The sequence below is a fragment of the Eleutherodactylus coqui genome, chromosome 1, assembly GCF_035609145.1.
Source record: "Eleutherodactylus coqui strain aEleCoq1 chromosome 1, aEleCoq1.hap1, whole genome shotgun sequence".
Classification (NCBI taxonomy): domain Eukaryota; kingdom Metazoa; phylum Chordata; class Amphibia; order Anura; family Eleutherodactylidae; genus Eleutherodactylus; species Eleutherodactylus coqui.
In genome coordinates, this window is record NC_089837.1 from 475880747 (window position 1) to 475896402 (window position 15656).

General features: G+C 43.2%; 1 protein-coding gene across 1 annotated transcript in view; it reads left to right on the plus strand.

The window, feature by feature from the left end:
• The first annotated feature begins 316 nt into the window (after positions 1-316).
• TAC3 (tachykinin precursor 3) overlaps positions 317-15656 on the plus strand; it is a 55463-nt gene continuing 40123 nt past the window's right edge. The window contains exon 1 of the mRNA XM_066589002.1: positions 317-427. Coding sequence (XP_066445099.1) covers positions 317-427 — 111 coding nt within the window. The remainder of the gene's footprint in view (positions 428-15656) is intronic.

Genomic DNA, 15656 nt, shown 5'->3' on the forward strand with positions numbered 1-15656 from the left:
TTAAAATTGACATTTGGGATTTGGGGCTATCATGTGGACCTTTTTTCTTAGATCTCCTAAGATGTCAGTTCCATGTGCAGATACAATGATGATATAAATAAGCAAGACTGAAAACTAAACAAGGAAGATAAGGAGTATTTTATGAAGCCCTGCTCTGGGATTGTTATAGAGATAGTGATTCCTCATCTTCAACCAGTATAGTCCTCTATCATTATAGATGGAGTCTTCTTATTCAAAAATGATTAATTTATCTACATTTATTTTCTCAGTTACTGCTCTCCAACGGTGACACAAGAAAACCATTGTCATTGATAAGATGAGGAATTCTACGCTAGGCCTGGCAATACTTTTCTTTATGGCAGTGAGGACATGTCGAGGAAGCTGTGCAGAACCACAAGACACTCAGGACTCCGGTGCACAGTTCAAGGTAGGACAGCTTATTTCTTCTTGTTATATTGTTATTCTCTATCACCCATTCACCTGCTAGAATGCGTGTGACTTCTATGGCTAAAATGTAGGATTACGTGATGGTCATTCATACCGTCCATGTGATGCATGACAGGAGCCACTCTTGGTTCCGGAGGGCTTTATCTACATCCAGGAGTTCCATCTTGCTTTATATCTATTAACCTAAAAACGGAAACTCTGGATGGAACCAGGATGCAACCTATCAGTTCTATTGTTGAGATCTGCTAAAACGGAGACCAATAGGTGTCCATTTTGCCAGCTTTCTATTAATTTCCGCCATTTTGTGACAGAAAAAATAATATGGATGTAAATAAAATTGAGCAGTGAACAGGCCTTTAGATGTAGTGCAGTCAGAAATGCTATATCTAATCCTTAGATTATGGGTCTATTTTATTCCCTCTGCATTTTTCTGTAAAGTTACTTTCTCTTTCTATGCTTATTGAGTGGGCGGCTCTTCTTGGGGTGATGTCACAACTGTACTATGAGCCAATCAGATGTCTCCCCTTTGCTGCTCCCCCTCATGCATTCTCACAAACAAACAGAGTCTGAGAGGTAATATTTTTCCTTATGGCAAGTACCATGGAGGTATGGGGAGTCCTATATAGGCCATGCAAAGTTTCATGGGAAAATGCTATGCAAATCAGTGATGGAATAATTCCTCTACAGCACCACCTATTGAAAGGTACCGTATATTCCGGCGTATAAGGCGACGGTGCGTATAAGACGACCCACCAGCTGTCGCCTTATACGCCTGGAATACGGTGTTAAAAATTTTTTTTTAAAAACAGTACTCACCTCCCCCGGCGTTCTGCGACGGTGCTGCAGGCTGTCGCTCCCTCCTCGTCCCCAACGGAGCATTCCTTTCTGGATGCGGGGCTTGAAATCCCTGCCTCCAGAAAACTAATGCTGTGATTGGCTAACTCGCTCGCCGTAAGCCAATTACAGCCATTCAATGACATCATTGAATGGCTGTGATTGGCTAACTCACGCAGCGCCAGCCAGCGTATAAGACGACCCCTGACTGCAGAGCAGATTTTTCGGGGTTAAAAGGTCGTCTTATACGCCGGAATATACGATAACTACCCTACGAGTTAATATCTGAACTTTGAACATGCCTTGCACTTTTCACTAGGGATGTAGTACAAACTAAAATATCCATATACAGACAGCTGTTGTAGAGATTTTGCACTTTATCAATATACAGTAGCATTCTGTTTTGGCTGAGGGAGAGGCCATCAATGTGAGTCTGAAGGGTGGTAATGTTTCTCATTGTAAAGAGCACCACTAGGGTGTAAAGAGTCTTATATAGGCTATTCAATGCTCTCTGGAAAAAAGCTATGCAAATCAGTGATGGAAAATCTGAGCTTGAGTATTCTGGATCGGTATTCTATTTCAAGGCCTAGTTCAGATGGTGTATAAAAGGTTGGATATTGACGCATAGGGTAGCTATCTTACACTAAGTGATGCTATGGAGGAATTAATCCATCACTAGTTGGCACAAACAGACAGAGATACAGTAATTGCAAGTTGATACTCCCTTCCTCTCACAGCACACCAGCACTGAAAGAGCGACCCTGCTGCAGCTCCCCCCATGTAGTATTTACCTTTTTAATGGGAACTCTTTTATCTTTGTGAGTGCAGAGTTTTTTGATAATTTACAGAAAGTGCAACAGGCTAAGGAGAGCTACAGGCTGCTGAATGGTGAGGATAGGTACGCTTTCCACTGACACAATATGCTGTATTACATATTTTCATACATTTTCATATATTATTGATTTATGCACATAAGTTATAAGGATCAGTAAACTTTAATCTTATTCCCAACCTGGGTTCCCCAGGACGATTCTATGCATTAATAAAAAAAATTCAGTGTGAATGTCATTTAGATGTAGCAAGCATCATAAATCCAGACCTGAATCTCAGGATATATAGATTTTATAATGCGCATGATGTAAGAATGAATATTATTCAGGGTAAGGGAAAAGTCTTGACACACCTGTTTAACTAGTGTAATAATGAGAACATTGACTTCCAGTGTGTGAAAGTATTAATTGAAAGGGAGGCTGCATTTTTTTGTGGAGGAGATGTTCTTGGTGGCCATTTTGAACTCTACCGTTTGGAATTCAGCTCAGGTTTTTCAAAGTGCATCATGTAATATATCAATCTTGTCTAGAATCTACTCATAAACACACCTGTAATGTTAGTTTTGCCCTATCTTTACTTGTTTAGGAGTTGAGTGAGGGAAAAGTTTCACAAAGTGCTTTTGACGATGCGTTCAATGAGTCCACCATTCTGTCGGATACACATGGTTAAACATTTAACACAGTCTTCGTGAACATGTTGAAGAAGTGCAGGTCATATTTCTTCACAGCACTTGTAGGATTTGCCATATCAGTTGAACCATATTGCGTATTTTTTCCCCACTGGTTTATGTGAATGGTGAGATAAATCCTTCAAACAGACCTCCTTGCCACAAATCGGTTTGTCTGTGGTGACAGCAGCTGGGGAACCCCGGTTTTCATGTTTAACCCCTCCAAGCAGGAAGCCGGCTTTCCTGCAGAGTCTCCAAGCTATTACACACACAGATAGTCTTGTTTGCGTGGCTGCTGACCCTACACTAGGGCAAGGTCTGAAAAAACAAGCTAGAGTCTGGGCTGGTGGCACATAAATGAGGGCCAGACTAGTAAATCAGGGCAAGCAGTCAGAAAAACAGAGTCCAGAAAAGGAGCCGAGGTGAGGGGAGGCTGCCTAATATAGCAGGTGATAGCAGATGATAGGTGGACTGGAACCAGAGGGCATGTACTGTTCCTTTAAGGGGAAGGATAGCAGCGTGCGCATGCACTCCAGGCAGGAGTCCATTCGTGAGCAGAGACCACCAAGAAGCTTGCACTACACAGATGGCGTCGGCGTCCAACTGCACACCCCAGGACAGGGGAAGCGGCAGCACTGCGCCTTGACACAATCGCCACAATCTCTGGAATTGGTCCAATAATAATTAATCACAGACTGACCCATGAAAAAGAATGTGTTTGCAAAAGGTCATAGTTTGGTGTGGTATTTAGGGGGACTTGTATCATTTGCCTTTTTTGATGGATCACTTAACAGTGAGAATTACCTCAAGATGTTACAGGATGCCATGTTCTCATCTGTGCTCAGAGAGAATAGTGAGTTCCCATTTTATTAAAAAAAAAATATATATAAATCTTGTTATTTGTATAGTGCCAACTTTGAAGTAATTTTTATTTATTACCCTCCACCAAGCTTCCTTGGAAGGAAGAAAGGCTGAGTTGACCATGAGCTGGCTACCTGAACCAATGCGGGGATTGAACTCGTGAGCGACAAGTTAGGACTGCATTTCTGCTGCCTTAACACTCCGAGCCACACAAGGCTCTTTTAAGCAGAATGCGCATCTTTGCACTTTGCTGTGCATGACTGCATGTGCAATTCCTTAGGCACTGGATTGGCTGTAGAGTTCCAACAGAATGGCCAACAAGGTCGCTGGACTCAATGCCTTTGGATTTTTATCTCTGGGGCTATTTAACCCCTTAATGATGCAGCCTCCCCCCCATTTTCATTTTTTCCTCCCCCCTTTTAAAAAATTGTAACTCCCTTATTTAATCAATCAATGTTGCTGTATGAGGGCTTGTTTTTTGCAGGACGAGTTGTATTTTTCAATGGTGCTATTTACTGTACCATATAATGTACTGCAAAACTTTCACAAAATTCTAAGTGGAGTAAAATGAAAAAAAAACCTGACATTCAGCCATCTTTCAGTGCGTCCTGATTCTACGGCGCACAAACTGCAACAAAAATGACATGATAACTTTATTCTATGCGTCAGTATGATTACTACGATACCAAACTTGTAAATATATATATTTTTTTTGCTGTACTACTCGTAATTTTTATTTTTCCATTGACAGTTGTGTGAGGGCTCATTTTTTGTGGGATGTCCTGTAGTTTATGTTGGTACCATTTCAGAATACATACGACTTTTTGATCGCTTTTTATTTTTTTTTCGGACGGCTTTCACCATGCAGGATAAATAATGCACTATTTTAATAGAGCAAACTTTAACAGATGCGGCAATATGTATTTTTGTTTTATGTTTTAGACTTTTTTATTATTGATATGGCAAAAGGAAGGGGGGGGGGGGGGATTTAAACCTTTATTACTTTTTTTTTCTACAATTAATAAAACTTTATTGATTTTACTGTTACTTTTTTTTGTAGCCCCCCCTGGGGGACCACAGCTGGCAATGCTTTGATCGCTCCTGCAGTATAATGTAATGCTATAGCATTACATCATACTGTGATTTGACAGGCATTCTATCAAGCCACCCCACAGTACGTCATATAGCGGGAAGGGGTTAAAGTTCCTTGTGCATAAGTAAAAATAGTTCTGATTCAACTGAAATCTTTTTAAAATGGTGACAATTACCTTTTAACACCCTTTGGTTACTCTTCACTCTTATTGGCATGCAGTTTCCTTAAAAAGAATACCAGCTATTTCTCAACAACAGCACCGACTCCCGATTTCCATATCTCAAACATATAGTATTTACACAGTTGTTGATGACTTGGTATTTATCACCGATGTTCAGATTTGACATCACACTACCTGATCATAACACACACGATGCTGTCTCTGTCTGCCCACGTAGGACGAGTAATGTATCAGTATGTTAATGTAGTCTGATTACTTGTTTACAAATTGTCTTTCTTTATCCAGTTATCGGCTTAAGCATTTAATTTTCTAGGTATTATTTGTTCCCATACTCTTGGCTGCACTCAATGAATTAATATGAGAGTTCAGCCTTTAGCTTTCGGTAAACAAATAGAACACACATTTTTTTCTCAAGAGTGTAATAAATGTATAGAAACTATGGATTATTATAAAGCCGGCCAAACACATGAAAGAGTTGTCAGCTGAACCATTTTCGGCAAACGGTTATTTTTTTAGACTCCACCATTAACACACAGTCAGTCCAGCTGAGCATGTATATTTAGTTCTGGTAGAGTAATCACTTAATTTAGATGATACTCAGGGGGTATCGTAGCCTTATCAATCATGTATGCCTAATTAGTATTACAATGCATCAGAGAAGAGTACACATAAGAAACACTCTAGTGAGGTTTCCAAGGTCCTTTGTTTAATTGTTGCAATGCAAGAGTTTATATAGTTGAACAAAACCCCCACACATCCCCCACAAGGTTAAACTATTCAAAGTCTATGTGTGCTTACAAAGGTTAATTATAACAAAACTGCATGCTCTGGGACCCTGTTAGTAAAATGTAACTACAATGCGTCTCTTACTCATATATTTCTTGTTATGCACACAGGACAAATATTATACACATGACACTATTGCATACAATATTAATACTTTCACAATTTCACACATAGGTGCAGTTTGTTGAAATTCAAACTACCCCATCCTTCTTTCCCATGCCCAGCGGTGGATTACAATGTAGGCGATTTGGGCAGCTACCTGGCACCCAAGGCTTCCAAACTGTCCACCATTCTAAATAAAACCTGCACTAGTAACCACCAATGAATGGGCTGCAGCAGGTTGTACTCATAGTAAGGAGGAAGTCATGACAGCAGTGGGAAAGCACAGTTGCTGCTTGCTCCTCCTCGGTTTGGTGGCTGCCATTCTCTGGACACATGCCTAGTGAAAGCCAGGCGTCTCCATTTTGGATGAGGCACAGCTACTAGTCTCCTCACATGAGCCTGGTGGTGTGCACCATGCATATCAATAGGGATGCATCAGGCGTTTATGGGGATGAACATAATATTGTCCCGGAATATATGCGGGTGGTGAAATAGGGTTTATGTGGGTTGGAACACATAATATAAAAGGGGTATAGTATGCATATCAGGGCCAAGCTGTATAGAGCGGAGTTATACACAGTAGTTGGAAAAGAATAGGGTGTATATGGGGACATTGCTGATATATACAGATGGGCACAGGAAATGTATATAGTGCAGAGGACATCTATTGGGACACAGGGTATTTATGTCTTATATATATTAATATATATTTTATTTTTGTGGAGCATTGTATAGGGTGCTGCTTCAAATACTGATACAACTCGTGGAAATATTAGCATAATGCAGATTTTTAAATCCACCACATGCTCATTATGTGGTGGAAAACCCAATAGCCAAATCATTGACAAAATCCACATATCACACGTCCATAGTTTGCTGCCGATTCACAGCAAAATCTACAGTGGAAATTATTTGCCCTTCTGGATTTGTGTTGACTAAAGATACAGAGGGGTAAATCAGTTTTTGTGGACAGCCCAGGGTCTATAATACAGTTAATCCATCACAGCCTCAGAGATTTGCCATCAGGTGCTAGTTGGGAGCTGCCCACACACATGAGATTGTTGAAAAATAAAGAAAAAAGTGGCAAATTCGTCCAACTGTTATTTCATGCATATGGGCATTCTAAAGGGGCATTAATGTTTCAGACAACTTCTGCTTATCTAATAGCTGTGTGTATCTCATCAATCTTGTAATATATTTTCATTAAAAATGTTGTTATTTTACCACTGTAAATTATGTTTAAAAATGGCTTCCACTAGTGGTCTCCCTTCCAGCTGCTCTGCAATCCACTGCCTGTTGTTAGGTACTGAACTTCTGTGGTAACTCGGATGCTGGGACATTTTCTTAGCTGTAAGGAAGGGGCTAACTTCACAGGCTCACTCCCCTGTACTCATGCTGACAGATCTGCAAACCTCTCTATAATTTCTGCCTCTACAGCTTTACAGCATGTGTGTATGTGTTGTGTGCACATTATATTGCTCTTACTAACCATTTGGCCAGAATGTCTCTGAATGCCTGACTTATACAATCATCCTGGGAAAGCAAAGTGGCAGGCATGCATATACTGCCTCCCTCTGACTGGACCAGACACAGAACAATGCAGCATAGGAAGTAAGGGAAAGGAAGTACAGGACAGTGAACTACTGGCGGAATTGTTAGGTTTACAACACACCACCTGACTAAATGTGAAATGTAGACAGCAGGTCAACAGAAAAATGGAAAGACTATCCAGAAATCGGGACTTTTAGACATGAGACAGGGTGCAAACAGCAGCAAATGAGAGAATAAAGGGAGAATCTACTGTAATTTAGAAAACTTGTTGAAAACTCATGTATGCTTGAAGGGGTGAACTATCCAGCAAATGTCTGTCAACATAACATTATGTAACCTAACATCATGTCAACATAATAATATGTAACTACAGTTTTCGGCCGCCTGCAGACGAGCGGAAATCCCGCCGCGGGATTTCCCGCGGGATTTCCGCCGCTAAAAGTCTGCATAGGAGTGCATTACAATACGCACTCCTATGCAGACGGCCGCGGTTTGGCCGCGCGAAATCTCGCGCGGCAAACAAACCGCGGCATGTTCTAATTTCCTGCGGGGCACGCACTCACCTGGCCGCCGGCTCCGGTCTGCGCATGCGCCGGCTGCGCGGCAGCCGGCACATCAAAGAGCCGGGGCCGCCAGGCGCGGGTGAGTACGCGCTCGCCCCTGCAGGCTCTGGGGTCGGATCGCGCGGCGAGATTTCTCGCTGCCGGATCCGACCCGCTCGTCTGCAGGCGGCCTAAATAGCAGAAGTATAAATGTTGTTTCTGCTGTTGTGTTCCCTTTGGTTCCAGCTGTCACCTTGTTTTCATGCTAATTTACATCTGGGGAGAATAGTTACATTTGTATTTCTGCTGTGAACTAGGAAGTGCCAGCAAAACAATGTGCAGACATCTGTCCAGTGAATTACACTGTATATTATGTAATAGTTATGCTAACATCATAAGTATCCACAAATACCAAACATACAGGAAAGCAGTTAATTATAAAAATATAGAAATTTCAATATTGAGTCTTTGTTTTGGGCTGCAGAGACCACACACAGTCTATGTTGCTTCACACATTCTTCAAGCTTGACACACTCTTCACATGTCAGGCATTAGTCTTTTTCTATATTTTGCCCTGCTCTTAAGGACCCTTATATCCTGGCAACAGTTCCCTACAGCTAAAGGGTTACTATACTCTTCCCATCTCTACGATGACGGCTAGCAATCCATCTCACCACCAGACACTCACACCCCACCTGAGGTCCTCGCTCTCACTCACTCACAGACAGCAAGACAGTCTTTGTGCATTATATGGTGTATCTCAGGACGCCTGTAACACTACCTCTTCTACTGTCAGGTTCAGTAGAGTCCAGCCTATCTCAGGACGGGACTACCAGGCCAAATCCCAGGAATGTAGAATGGCCTATTTCCTTGGAAGTTGTCTGAACAGTGTATTGTGTTTGAGGTTCTGATACGCCTTTAAAAAAGAACGAGTTAAATCTAATGCAAGTTTATTCATAGAATGAACTGTAATATAGGTGCATATAGTATACTTTTGCAATAATTTCTAGCAAAGGTTAAGTACTTATTTACTTACTTGCACATCACCAAGGGCTGTTACAAGCATCATCTGTCTGGTCATCAGCTGGAGAAGCATCAGCAAATTTCAGAAAACCCCAGGGAAATTCACAGCACATGCAGACATCTTTGGCCACGGGTACAGAGCTTCTGACTCAATTGAGGCTCCTCAGCTTATTATACACAGTAACAAATATTTTACCCGATGGAGCCACCCCTTCTCTTTTTATGCCTCCCAGTTCCCTTCTACAAGCCTCGTAGTGCAGTGTATATTTATAGTCACTGTGCTCCATCCTTAGCTAGCACCACTGGCATAACTATAGGGGATGCGGTTGCACCCGGGCCCAGAAGCCTTGGGGGACCCATAAGGCCTCTCCTCTCCATATAGGGAGCCCAGTACTATGAATGAAGCATTATAGTTGGGGGCCCTGTTACAGGTTTTGCATTGGGGCCCAGCAGCTTCAAGTTACGCCTCTGGCTAGCACCACGCTCTTCCTGGGTCTAGCTGGGCCATGTACCTCCCCTTGTGGATGTTTCCCAGAAGACACAGTCTCAGCCTTTGCACAGTCACAGCCTCACACTTATACAGCTGAAGGGGATAGACAATCTGGTGGTTAGAATATGTCTCTTGCCATCAGGGGGTCAATGAAGCTGAGACTGCAAGCCATGCTGAGGTTGGAACCTGCAATTTGGCCTGTCTGACAGGCTGTAGCCATTCTCCTCGGCGTTATAGTCACCTTCTCTGCAGCAGGATAGTAATACGACAACAAAACCTTGTGGCCAGGTTCGGAGCACCTCAAGACCATCGGAGGCCTATGTCAGGTCTTGCTAAACTGGGCCCATGACAAAATTGGGATGAGAGGTTGGACTGCATTTCCAACTTTTACTGTATATATAACAGGGCTATCCAGGCGATAGGCAATAAAATGAATAACAAGAATGTACAGCGCTCCCATGCTGAAAGTATAACTCTGGCTTCTTAGATGGTAACCAGCTGAGAGTTCCATGAACAGCTGCTTGCAAACATCCACTACAGTGACCCCAAGTAAGGCAGAGTCACTCTATTACCTTTACACGGTTTCTCCAACACAACAACTTATTGTCCTTCTCCAGGAACATGTGTGCAGTTACGCGGTAACAAAGAAGTGCGGAAGTGACTTCCCAGGAGTCATGAACCGGCATTTAGGAGAGGGAGCTGAGACTCAGTGCAAAGAGGCCACTCTAGAATAGCCACTCTATGTTCGCCCACAGGGCAGATGGCTCTGGTTTCCTGTAGGAATCAGGCCTGCACAGGAAAGAACCAGGCCTGCGTCCTTGCACGCTCTCTTCTAAACTCAGACTGGCCTCTAACTGCATGCGACCATAGAGCTCCGCAACCAAAACGGGCAGAACTCCTCTCCGCACGGCAATCCAGGCTACCTCTGCAGTACTTGCTGGTATATTTAAGACATAACACATTTGAACAACATTCCCAAAGCCCCATACGTTCTCTCTTCTACATAACGGTATCACAGAACACCACAACTTGCCATCAAGCCAGCCTGAAAAACACATATATACATGCAACACGACATATTTACATGTTCAGTGGGATTCAAAGACAATGGAGCAAAGGTAAAGCTGATTTCTTTATACGTGAATTGACATCCAACAGCCAGAATGACCTGAGAAGATAGAAGGACTTTTCAAGTTTTTAAAGCATCTTGCAGATGTTTATGTGGACGTTGTTGGGGGCACTAGAAGATGACCTAAAACAATGTCTCTAACCACAGTGGCATCAATAACAGAGGATATGCTGGGTCATATCTGGGAGACCTGGATGGCCAACTTGACATCTTACCAACCGCACCCACATCGAATTTCTATAAGGTCTATTAAAAACTTGAAGTTCTTCTATCTCTTCATGTCATCCCCCCACCCACACCTCCTTCCCCAACCCACTCACCCCCTAGGTGTCTTCACACACTTTATACCTCAAAAATCTGTTCTGGGAAACTATAGAAAGCAAGCTGGTTTATTCACGCAGCTCTTTTAGATCACATTTTCCTTTATTTTCTCCTACACTTTTATTATCTGTGATGGTATATCAATGTAAATGATGCATGTAGTATTCATATGACCAAAGCTTGGTGACCCTAATCCACTAGCTTCAGAAATAGCAATGCTTTCACACATGGATTATAATGAATCAGGAAACCAGAGAGAACCAGAGGCAATGTTACAGAAACATGCTGAAGTGGAGAGTCATCAGTTATTAGCTGGGCAAAGAAGACTATACATGGGTGAAAATGAGTTGGGACAAGGTAGTGTTAGAAACGTAATAACTGTGTTCTCCTTACAACTGAACCACACAGGGTACGTTTACGTCTTTTTATACAGTTTGGCCGCTTTCACATGTCCGAGAAAAATCACATGAGATTTGTGCATTGCGAGATGCACAAATCTCACATGAATATAAACCCCATTCTTTTGAATAGGGTCATATGCGGGAGCGATTTTATTTTCGCGGTGCCGGAAAAAATTGTGGCATGTCCTATCTTTGGGTGTCCCCTCAGAATGCCTCGTCGATTGTTTTCAATGGGGCAGAAAAAACATTGCACAGAGTGTGAAGTGCAATGCGAATGGGAAACACTTGCCGATCCACTTAAAGCCACGCTGGAGGATCACTACTTCGCTGACACAAAAACATGAACAAGAGCAATATCGCGCTCACCCGTGGGAAATTAGCCTTAGGGTATGTTAATATGGGACAGAAATGCTGCGGATTTGCCATAGCTGAAAGTCCACTGCAGAAAATCTGCACCAATTGGTGTGAATTTTGATGTGGATTTTGACAGATTTTGGTGCAGATTTCACCTCCTCATTTGAAAATATGCCGCATAAATTGTCATGCTGCAGTTTAAAATCCACAGTGAGGGCTTAAACGGACAAGTATGTTTTAGTCCCATTATGGACAAAACAGCGGGGAACAGGGGGGAGCCCTCTTTCTCTCCCTCTCCCCCCCACTCCCCACTGCAACCCCCCACTCACCCACGGCGCCCCCCGAATCTTTTCGCCCGAGTACGGAAGTACTTGAAAATCGCGGCACTCGGGCGAAAAAGGGGCGTGGCCGAGTACGCTCGCTCATCTCTACTCAGGATAGAATATCAATAGCAGATCAGCAGGGATCCACCACTCAAGATCCCCACCAATCAGCTGATCCTTCTGTTTGCTGTTAGTGCAGTGGAGCTGGACATTTACATTGGCTGCCAGTAAAAGAAGTTTAAAGAGTACCTGCACTTTCACTTTGGAGCGCTCCTGCTCCGTTGGCCGCTTTTAACTCCTTACGACACTGGAAGACAACCCCATATAGCGCTATATGGGGTTATACAGAGCTGTCTTTATCTGCCAGAAAAAGACAAAATGGCTGATGGAGCAAGAGAGGTCTAAAGTGTAAGGTCACTACTCGTGTCTGCTGCCCCTATGTGGGTACAGGCAGCTACAAGCGTTGCTCTGCTCTCCCTGTCTGCTTTTGTCCAGCACTGAAAGTGTTCTGACACATTGCTTTCTTTGGTCACCTTCTTCTGTCTAAGTTCTGTTTGTGCCATCTTAGTTCTGCCCCACTCTTTGAGTTTTCTGTATGCAGTCAGTCTGAGTTCTGTCTATATTCCTGAGTTTGTGTCTGGATTCTGTTTATGCTGTCTGAGCTCTATATCTGTATGTATGTTTGTTTTCTGTCAGTTCCCATTCCTGTTTTTAGTTTGCCCCTGTCCTTTCCTGCATCTGTGTGCTCTTCTGTCTGCTGCCCATTCCTATGTTTATTCCCTCATCAGGGATAGTCAGACCCGAGGTTCCAGCGCAGAGACGCCCTTATCGGGGTGATCGCCTTGCTGGTAGGTAGGGGTCTCCATTCCCTCTGCAGCCAAGGGTCAGTCACTCCTTTCCTGTCCTGGTCCCTCTATCTGAGGAGTCAGCTGCCAACCACACCAGGACTTGTCTAGGCTTGGTTGGTTGGTCCAGTGGATCCACAATCCAAAATCCATAACAGAATTCTGAGGCCATGGATCCCGCTGATCTCTTTACTGGGGCAATTTCAGATTTGCGCAGGAATTGACTCAACAGCGTGATCGCCAGGAACAGATCTTGAGCACCTGCTGGAGTTCCATTTCTACTGATGCAGCAGTACCGCAGTCTTCCTCAGTGGATGCAATCTCAGCTCTGTCTGAGTTCGCCTGTTCGGCATGTATTAAGTCCGTTCTGCAGTTCTGTCTGAGATCGCTAGTTCTTGGGTGTGAAAGACGTAATAGAAGTTACACGTATGAAGTGTATATCTGTGTTGTGTACATGTTCTCTGTGTTTGGCCGTATGGATAACTCTGATTCCGTATCTGTATATCTGGCCGTGTGCCTCTACAGCCTGTCAGTTCCCTCTCGTATCTGTATATCTCATGGCACATAAGCGGCTGTGCTTATGTGCTATGGACTATAATAAAGTCTGCTGATTATCTTAATTGCGCTGTCTGGAGTGCCGCCTGCATACATTACTATTGGACTGTTCTGGGAACCTGGGATCCGGTTCCCTCTGGCGTGCACCATTGTGCTTTGAGAACTCCTGCCATTTATTGGTGTTGGTGAGTGCTGCTGATACTGTCTTCTCATTGATCATATCTGTATATCTGTCCATGTGCCTCTACAGCTCTCTGAGTTTTGAGTATGCAGTCTGAGTTCTGTCTGTATTCATGAGTTTGTCTCCAGATTCTGTTTATGCTATCTGAGCCCTGTATCTGTATGTTTGTTTGTTTTCTGTCAGTACTCATTCCTGTTTTTAGTTTGCCCCTGTCCTTTCCTGCATCTGTGTGCTCCTCTGTCTGCTGCCAGTTCCTATGTTTATTCCCCCATCAGGGATAGTCGGATCCGAGGTTCCAGTGCAGGGCCGCCCTTATCAGGGCGAGTGCCTTGCTGGTAGGTAGGGGCTTTCCATTCCCTCTGCAGCCAAGGGTCAGTCACTCCTTTCCTGGTCTAGTCCCTCTATTTGAGGAGTCAGCTGCCAACCACACCAGGACAGGTCTAGTGGATTCACTTCATGTCACGGGTTTTGGGAATGTGGAAATGCAGGTACTCTTTAATAAACGGCTTCATTTCTGCCTTGACCAACAGTGTGGATGACCAACTACACTGGCTAAGGCCGGAAGTTTAATAGGTGGCTTTTCTCCCAGCATTGGACTAGTGTTATGTGTGGGGTGTTTTTCCCTTTTCCTTTCTCTATTTGTAGTGCTGTACTCCTGTTATAATGTAAGGTTACTTGTTTGGTTTACAAGTCTTTATTCTTTATCTTGTACTAATGCTTTTATCTGTATACTTTTGTTTACATTGTTGTAGCACTTTATGATTATGCACTTTTTTAGATCATGTATCTATTCCCCCCCCCCCCCCCCCCCCGAGCATGAGATACACATTCTTAGTAGGTGTTTGGGTGGTATTACTACTGATTATGGAGGGAACCATTATTCTTTAATGTTTTCTGCGGGGAGGGGGGGGGTTATGGGGGTATGTTTGGGGGTTATAGGTCTTGATTTTGTATTTGGTCTAATCAAGATTGTATGTTTTATTCTGTATTTTGTCATTACTTTGTGTGTCAATTTGCTATACATATGTTTTGCATTTTTTCTCTACTTCTGAGGTTGTGCTACATAGAGATAAGAAAGCAGGAGCACTTCTCTATTCTCTATGTATCTGTGTATTGTAACAGCTAGTCTCTACCCACTAAATCAGAGAAGACTGAAAATTAAAAATGGAGCATGCAGATGGGAAAACTGGTGACAAAATGCAGAATATAATGGACAAAAATAGTGCAATACCCCTTGTACATACCCGTGACATTTTGTTCTGTGAAATAACATGTATGCTTGAAACAGTTGATAAATATGTGTCTAAATATTCATCAAACATTGCAGTTTGACATTAGTGGCTTTTCTAAGGGTCAACTCTAAAAACTTAAGAGAATAAATACTCCTGTATTTTCAGAGAGCAGCAATGATCCTTCAGTGCATGGAGGCTGAGCATGTCAGAGATTTCTTCCGGCTGCCTGCCTCCATGCAGAGTAAACAGGCAGTTGTTCATAGATGATCAACTGCCTGTTTACACATTTTGATTTTTATGCCTGCATGAACTGAACGATAAGTGACCAAATTATCTTTTGTCGTTCAGTCGCTGATGGTGTTTACACTAAATGATTATTGTTCAATTTTGCACAATCTAGCGATACACTGAATAATACGTGTTCTATGTAAAAGGGCCCCAACACTAGTGGAGGTCTTCACACTAAAAGCCTTTACAGTACAGGACTAGAGATGAGCGAATCTACTCGTTTAGGGCGTTTTTGCACTCGAGCACCGCTTTTTCCGAGTAACTGACTACTCAGACGAAAAGATTCGGGGGGGGGGGGGCATGGTGGAGCGGGGGGTAGCAGTGGGGAACAGGCGGGAGCTCTCTCTCTCTCTCTCTCTCCCCCCCCCCCCCCACTCCCCTTTGCAACCCCCCGTTCACCTCCGGCGCCCCCGAATCTTTTCATCTGTGTAGTCAGTTACTCGGAAAAAGCGGTGCTCGAGTGCAAAAACGCCCGAACCGAGTAGGTTCGCTCATCTGTATACAGGACCCATGCATAAATGCTTTTCTTTGTCTTAACTGCTTAGGACCTCAGATGTGGATTTTAATTCCAAGGCTTAATTAGCATATTGATTAATCTGTCTGATAAGCCAAGATGTTT